At 36.1% G+C, this 8683-nt stretch overlaps 1 protein-coding gene across 1 annotated transcript; it reads left to right on the forward strand.

The window, feature by feature from the left end:
- The first annotated feature begins 2093 nt into the window (after positions 1-2093).
- LOC118836550 (zinc finger protein OZF-like) lies at positions 2094-3425 on the forward strand. The gene has a single exon (XM_036743802.1). It carries the CDS (start codon positions 2094-2096, stop codon positions 3423-3425), a length of 1332 nt encoding a protein of 443 aa, XP_036599697.1.
- Positions 3426-8683: the final 5258 nt, after the last annotated feature.

The raw sequence follows: 8683 nt of genomic DNA on the forward strand, positions 1-8683 counted from the left end.
CTGTTTTGCTGAGGTGGGGCTTGTAGTTGGCTTGCTGAGACACCTCCTGCCCCCTACTGCTCCCTGTCCTCCAGAGCAAGACAGACCTTTTCCATTAATCCCCCAAGCTTCTTGGACTACAAGGCTGCTAAACCTTGTCTTTCCACTGGATCACCTTTTCTGGCCTTTCAGAGGTAAAGAAGGGAGAGTGAGAATGACTCACTTTTTACCTCACCATTCTGCCTCCCTTAAATCTTTCTTAAGTAGTGGATTCAATATACCAATTGCCTGTGCCTACATCAGACAAATTTCAATGGTCTGTATCCTCTCATATGTAGCCATCTGAGCTCCACTCCCCAATTGGTACCTTCCTCTACCCTCGCATTTTACTATGCCTACTTGGACTTCTCATGTTCCATAGTTATCATACTCTATTTAACCCTAGACCTCTTCACCTCATATACTTTTCACTTCATTCCTTAGAAATATCCTTCCTTGGAGAAGAACCTACCTGCCTGATTATATTTTCCAATGTAATTTGTTCATTTTCTCATGATTACTGATAACCCTTGGCCAGGATGAGAGATGTTGTATTACTTGTTGGCCCTATACAAGTTCCAAGTCTTCCCTGAGTTGCCTTCATCCTGTTAACCACATTCTTTTATTATTCATTGATCTGTTTTATTGCCCAGGACACTGTAGTTGAGTTACTTGCTCCTTCCTTACAAAATTTAGTCTCTTCCTTATGGACTTCTTCTCTCTCCTACTACTTTCTTGTAGATGGTAAATTATTCTTGATTATGTTGTTTCACATGTGAACATTTTTTTTCATAATAATTCAAGAAACATTCAATAATTCATAAAACAATGAATAGGGAAAGATGCTGGGTTAGGTACTTGAATTCAGAGAGACACAATATCATCCCTATCTTGAAGCTTATATACTACTATAGCCTTTTATGACTAATCAAGTCTACTGGTACCTTCTCAATTATTTCCAAACTTCAAGACCTTGTTCACAACATGCCTTATGCCTGAAAAATACATAAAGTACATCAACTGTCACCTTGTAAAATATGCTTTACTGCTATTTTTCCTTCACCAAGAATGTTTTCACTATTTACAAAGTGGAATACCTTTATGAATTTGTCTTAAGTATTTATTTCATTTGCTTTTATACTAAGATTTATTGGTTATGGGAACATATTTTTCCTTCGATCTCCTCTAGAATTCAGTATTCTCTATATGCAATAAGTATATGATAATTATTCAACTAAATTCATTTGCTAACAATTGATTTTCTTATCCCTTATAATATACCACAGAATATTTAATAGGTTACTTGGAATTAACTGAAAAATTTAATTTCTATTTGATACCTTTTTTGCTTCTATTTCAGGAAAATTAGATGAGATGTGCAAAAGGACAAATCAATTGCATACATTCTAAACTGTAGATCATCAAGGAAAAGGAAGAAAATATATTAAAATACCTGGAATACCTGGAAATCTCAACAAAAAATCATACTCCCAGGAGCAGTTTCTCAGACCTGGAAACTTTAAATAATGGCACCGTAACTACTAATATTTTATGTGTCAGAAGGATATGGGGAATATTTAAGAGAAACTTCTAGAGATCTTTTGAAAATTGTAGACCTATACTTGCAATTTTGGGAGGAGAATGTCTACTAATATATTCAGGATAAGAAAAAAAATTTGCTGAATCTTCCAGAGGAAACTTCAAGGAATGTGGAACATCAAGATGAACTTTTGCAAGCCTATGGTAGTGTTTTCCCTCATGAAAATCATAGGGAAATGTATATGAGTGAAAGATTAAGCTGGAGAAACCCTTCATCCATGGAAAATGCTTCTGAGCAGATAACAGTGCAAACTTTGTCTTATTCAGTAATACAATCTTCACAGAGGGATAAGGGAAAGAAAATCTGTCACAATAAGCAACAGAGTGATTCTAGGAATCAGAAAGCCATGGCTGTGGAGATGATAAGTAATTGCCTATTTGGGAATAACATTGGCTCTTCTCTTCAAGAAACCCCATGTACTAAAAATAATAATATTCAATCTGTAGAAAGTATTTTCTTCACTTCTCCCAACTGGATGAGCACAAGAAACCACAAAATAGAGACAACTGATAAGTGTAATGATGTCAGCAAAAGGTTCAATTATAGGTCAAAACTGAATATACATAAAAATTTCCTCACTGAAGACAAGCGCTACAAATGTGATGAGTGTGGGAAGACGTTCAGTAGAAAGACAATACTATTTATTCATTACAGAGTCCACACAGGAGAGAAACCATACATATGTGATGAATGTGGGAAGGCTTTCAGTCAGAAAACAAATCTAGTAGCTCATCAGAGAGTCCATACAGGAGAGAAACTGTATATATGTGATAAGTGTGGGAAGAGTTTCAGTCATAAGTCAAGTCTAGTTATTCATCAAAGAGTCCACACAGGAGAGAAACCATACATATGTGATGAGTGTGGGAAGAGTTTCAGTTGGAAGAAAAGTCTAGTTATTCATCACAAAGTCCACACAGGAGAGAAACCATTCATATGGTATGCATGTGGGAAGAGTTTCAATCAACAGACCTATCTACTTACTCATCACAGAGTCCATACAGGAGAGAAACCATACATATGTGATCAGTGTGGGAAGAGTTACAGTCAGAAGGCAAATCTAGTTGCTCATTACAGAGTCCACACAGGAGAGAAACCATACATATGTGATGAGTGTGGGAAGAGTTTCAGTCATAAGAGAACTCTAGTTATTCATCAAAGTGTCCACACAGGAGAGAAACCATACATATGTGATGAGTGTGGGAAGAGTTTCAGTGAAAAGAGAGGTTTAGTTATTCATCAAAGAGTGCACACAGGAGAGAAACCATACATATGTGGTGAGTGTGGGAAGAGTTTCAGTCAAAAGAGAAGTCTAGTTGTTCATCAAAGAGTCCACACAGGAGAGAAACCATACATATGTGATGAGTGTGGGAAGAGTTTCAGTCAGAAGGCAAATCTAGTTGCTCATCACAGAGTCCATACAGGAGAGAAACCATACATATGTGATGAGTGTGGGAAGAGTTTCCATCAACAGATTCATCTACTTACTCATCACAGAGTCCATACAGGAGAGAAACTGTACATATGTGATGAGTGCGGGAAGAGTTTCAGTCGTAAGAGTAGTCTAGTTATTCATCAAAGAGTCCACGCAGGAGAGAAACCATACATATGTGATGAGTGTGGGAAGAGTTTCAATTATAAGAGAAGTCTATTTGCTCATCAGAAGGTTCACAAAGAAGAGAAACCCTATGTCTGCAATGAGTGTGGGAAAGGACTTATTCAGAAGTCAGATCTACATATACACCTCAGAGTTCATACAGGAGAGAAATTCTATTTATGTGATGTGTGTGGGAAAGGATTCAATCAGTAGTCAAAATTTTATAGTCATCAGAGTTCCCATGTAGAAACACATTTTCAATGTAACTGTACTAAGAAGCTTGTATTAAGAACACAAATCTAAATTAACCGTATGAAGTTAATTTATACTGTGATGAGGTAATTATCACTTGATTTACTGACCAAATTCAGGACACTAAATATTATCTGTTGAGAACCATTCTTCTGAGGATTCAAGGGAATAACTAAACTCATGAATGTGTGATTCAACTACTCTCTACTTTGACTATAGAAGACCTGCAAAATGGACCTTTTAGTTTATAACATGTATGTAGTCTTCCCTTGACTTAATGCTGTTTCATGAAACAATATATAAGGGATTGAGTTCACTGCCTCAACTCTGGAATCATCTATCATATGCTCTTTATTAACATTTATCCCTATATTGTTTTATGATGCCACCTGTTCTAAATAAGTAATCATATTATTTTTTACACATTAATGAAAATTTTACTCTTTACTCCACATCTATGTTAGATTTTTATCCATCGTATCATTACTTGCTTGGGCTCTGTAAACCCTCACAGTAAGAAATACAAACTTTTCTCTCACAGATTGCCTTAATACCAGAGATACACAAGTTTCCAGCTTAAATAGGGTACATATGTTGTCTTTGAGCAAAATATTTCAGTTTGCCTCCTTTAAAAGTAGTCATAAGGAGAGGTTTATATGTTTTTGAGGGCGATGGAGAGAATGATAGTTAAAGTTTATATTGTCAATGAAAAAATACATGAGGGGTTTAGGAAATACAGTTAGTCATAAGCCTGTCTAGGTTGTATAAGAGAGTCATGAGGGGAAGCTGTTTTGTTTTTTTTTTTTTTCAGAAAAGTCGTAGGGTTTTCTGGCTGCCCAAAGTAGAATATGCAATTTTTAGACTCACCAAGATCACATCTTTCAAAATGGGCAAGATCTCCCAATGAAATGATTATTCCATACTTGATTCTACAATATCTAAAGACTGAAAGGGAAAATTAATGATCAATTTCATGGGATATGACCTTTTTCTCTTAGGAATTACTATAGAGGAGTTGAAGCTATGGTTTAATCTGCCATTATCCTTAGATTTTAGAGGAAGCAGAATTCTTATATTTTATTATTTTATTATCAATGTAAAATAAACCTCTATGCAATGAATTAAATTGATTAGTCAATTATACTGTTTCAGATACTCCATTTGCATCAATCAATACATCAGGAATTTATCAAGCCACCACTGGGTGCTCAGTATTGTGCTGGGTGCTGTATATACAACACACACACAAAACATGTAAATACATACCTTAAACTCAAATGTACACACATGTTCATATATACACAAATATACATAAATGTGTGTGAAATGCATGTGCGTATGTACTCACATAAATGAACTGCATAGCAGTAGGTTTCCGTTTAGGTTCTGTAATCATTCTCTCATCCACAGGAACTGATTTACCCAGCTCTACCCGCTTCCTAGCTAAACATTGATGACTCACACACTGGGACAACTTCACTATCTGTATGGAAGATAACTACCTACCTGACCTATTTTATTTTTTTTTCTCAGTAATCAATGTATTACCACCGTATCATTCCTTCTAAATCCCACTGATTCTCAGTACTTGGCTGCCGTTGTTCAAATTCTGCTCTTGATAGCCCACTCACTGCTCCCTCTTTCCCATCCCACTGAGCCAGAAACTTCCCCACACATGATCCTTTTCAAATGTACCCAATCCTTCTACTGTGCTCTTTGAAATGCCTGCTCCATAGGTAACAAAAGTTCTTTCTTCTGCCTTTTCCTGTCTTGCTCCTTCCATTTCCTGCTCTCACTGAAATTTTGCTCCTCTTGATGACACAGCTTCCCTGGATCCCCTTTTCAGTAGGAGTTGAACTTTCATCTGTATCCTCCAATCACTGTTTTGAGTGGTAGATTTGTAATACTTCTGGCTTCATATTGCCAATTTCAAGTTCTCCATCTATCATTATCACTCACTAAACTGTCTTCTTTTGGACTCATTTCTCAGTGGCTAGTAATCTTCTATCCCATTATACTTTCTCCATGCTTGTCATTCTGAGTCCCTGGCAGTCATTTTAGAAACCATTTTCCAGTTGCCACTGATTCTTTCCTTATTTGCATGCTCCCTTACTTATTCCTGAGTTCCCCAAATATCCCACTCTAGTTTTTCATGCCCCTTACATTGTGCCATTTTGAATGCCTACTCGATAGTTAAACAACTTGCTTTCATTGTAAACCTTTCCTGCTTCTTCCATCTTCTGCTTCTCACTGTGACCTGTCTACCTATTCATGACATGGCATGCTTTACTACCTCTTCCAGTACTGGTTGTACTTTCCCTCTTATCCCATTGACTCATTGTTTATGGTGGTGGTACTGGAAAATATATATTGCTCCCCATTGTCATCTCTAGAGTCTCTCTCCACTTCCACCTTTCATTCACTTCTCCTCCTTTGACGTTCATTTGATCCAAATGTACTTCACCAATTTTCTGGTAGCTCTTACCTAATCCCCCCTGGAGACCCTTTGTACCTCAGTGAGTTCAGTGAATGCTTCAGAGTCTTTCTCTCCATCTCAACTTCTATAAGGCACATACAATACCTTAAACTCAATAATTTCTCCATTTCTCAATGTGGTCAATTCTCTTGACCTATTCCTTCATGTAAACTGAGTTACAAATATATATTTTCCTAACTTTGTTCTTGCCAACAGGCACAGGTGATGTATTTTCATGTTCATAAAATTCTGAAATTCCTTTGTTTGATCATAATGTTTTTATCATTCCCTCTGCCTTATGACTTTTGTTTTTGTCCTTACCATAACTCCTAAATCCTTATACATTTTAGTTCTTTTTTCCCACCCTGTAGTTCTTACTGAAGCTATTATCTCTGTAGTGGATATACTCTCCGTTCTTCCATATTTTGACCCTTTGATGCACCAGTTCAACTGTAAACTGGAGTCTTTTGCCGTCTTATATACCATCTATCATGCTTTGAGAAGTGCTAATCTTGGTTTAGTCACATTATCCAATGCCTTTGCTTCTATTAATATGTTGCTGAATTTAGCTAAAGAAAATCATGTATCCATTCAGATTGGCTCCATTACAAATTGTTATATAATCTCAAATGATCCAACACTGAAGCAAAGTAATACTATAATTCCTCCCAAATTTATTTACTGCCACAAAGCACAAAGGTGCTAGGAACAGCTAGGAAGAAGTAGATTTAAATGGGCAATATGTATATAACACAGAAGTGTTGATGTTTAACTTTATACAGGCAATCACTTCCCTTCCCTTTCCCCCTTTTTCCTTTCCCTTTATATTCCCCTACTTCTTCCCTTCCCTCTTTATTTTCCTGATCATTAAGTGTTGGGGTGGGAAGTCAATGCTTTAAGTTTGCCTCAAGTGAGATGTTCCAATGTTACTCATGTTTCATCTTATGTAAGTGTAGTATCAGATAAATAGACCAAAGCTAAGACCACACCTGCCTAATGTCTCTGTATTTATGTCTCTGTATTGAAGGTAAGGTACAGAGGGGCCTAGTATAAAGTATGATACCTGAATGGCCAGAGAGCATTGAGAGCAATATCCTAGCTATGATACACAGAGTTGATAAAGGCACTAAGCTATCTCCAAGTTTTAGTTCAATGGAATCTTTCAGGAAAACCTCTCCTTCTAGGATGCCTTCCTGGTGATTGAAAAGAATGATTATAACTTTCCAGATCCAACCAGCTCTAAGAAATCTCTTTTCAACCATATCCTTACTAACATATGTGCCAGTATTACATTGATTTTTCAGCAGTTACTGTTTTCTTCCTATTCTAAAGCTGGCTCTTGACATATATATGTATATGTATATACACACACACATATGTATATATCTATATGCATATATATACATGTGTGTGTGTGTGTATATATATATATATATATATATATATATATATATATATATATATATAATTGGAATTTGTGAAAAAACTTTGATTAATAACCCAAAGACACCTAGAGTGGGAATTACTTGGCTAAGGTTTTCTTTCTACTGTGTGACCTTGGGCAAATAACCTAGAGTCTCCATGCCTCAGTTTCCGATGTTTTGTCATAGCCTACTAATGAGGATCATATGAGGGTCACATGCCGTAATTGATCATAAAGTTTTTGAAAATTATAAAGTAACTTGTGCATGTGGTAGGTAACTCTATGAATGATATATCCAAGTCTCTTTATTATTTGCTCTGTATTATACGTTATAATATGAAACATGGGACATGAAGGTATAGGAATGGTTCACAGCACAATATGATGTCTCTATGAGTGATTTCCATGCCAGTGGCATTCTCCCTTTTATGCCTCATAGATATCTCAGGTAATGAGAAACCTTACTGCTGGGATTTTGTAAAATATTTATTCAAAATTTATTATCTCTTTTTTAACATCACCATAATTTCTGATATTGTCCATTCCTATTCCTCCTCCTGGAGAGCCACTGAATACAAAAATAATATGTTTTAGAAAAAGAGAGGCGAGAAAAAAAATGTCTATAAAACCATTCAATACATTAAGGAGACCAAAAGAAATGCAGTATACCACACCTCTAAATAACACACAATTCCAGCACAACAGTAAATATCCTTATGGAGCGTATATTTCCTTATTTATGCCTTATTTGGAGTTTGGTCATTGAAAAATTATGGGTTGCAAGGGTATATTCTCATATCTCTTCTTTGGAGTCATGTTTGTTCTTTGTAATTTTGTGAAATTCACTTTTGATTGCTTTGTAACATTTTCATCCATTTCTGTTGTATTCATTCTGTATATTGATTTCTTGGCTATACTTACCTTGAATCAAATTATTTAAAATGTTCTTTGCTTATCTATGTCCATTAAATTTGCATTTTGTATAGCATAATATTCTACAAAATTACATGCCACAATTTCTTTAGCTGTTCCCCAACTGATAGGTGTGTGCATTTCTGCCCCAATTCTTTTTTTTTTTTTTTTTTTTTGCTTTTTGGCAGGGCAATTGAGGTTAAGTGACTTGCCCAAGGTCACACAGCTAGTACGTGTGTCAAGTGTCTGAGGCCAGATTTGAACTCAGGTCCTCCTGACTCCAGGGCCAGTGCTCTACTCACTGCGCCACCTAGCTGGTGCCCCAATTCTTACAATCACAAAAAGTGTTGCTATAATTATTTTGGTATACATGGGAGCTTTCTTGTTATAATAATGCACTTTTGGTAC

Source organism: Trichosurus vulpecula, chromosome 2 (genome assembly GCF_011100635.1).
Source record: "Trichosurus vulpecula isolate mTriVul1 chromosome 2, mTriVul1.pri, whole genome shotgun sequence".
Taxonomy (NCBI): Eukaryota; Metazoa; Chordata; class Mammalia; order Diprotodontia; family Phalangeridae; genus Trichosurus; species Trichosurus vulpecula.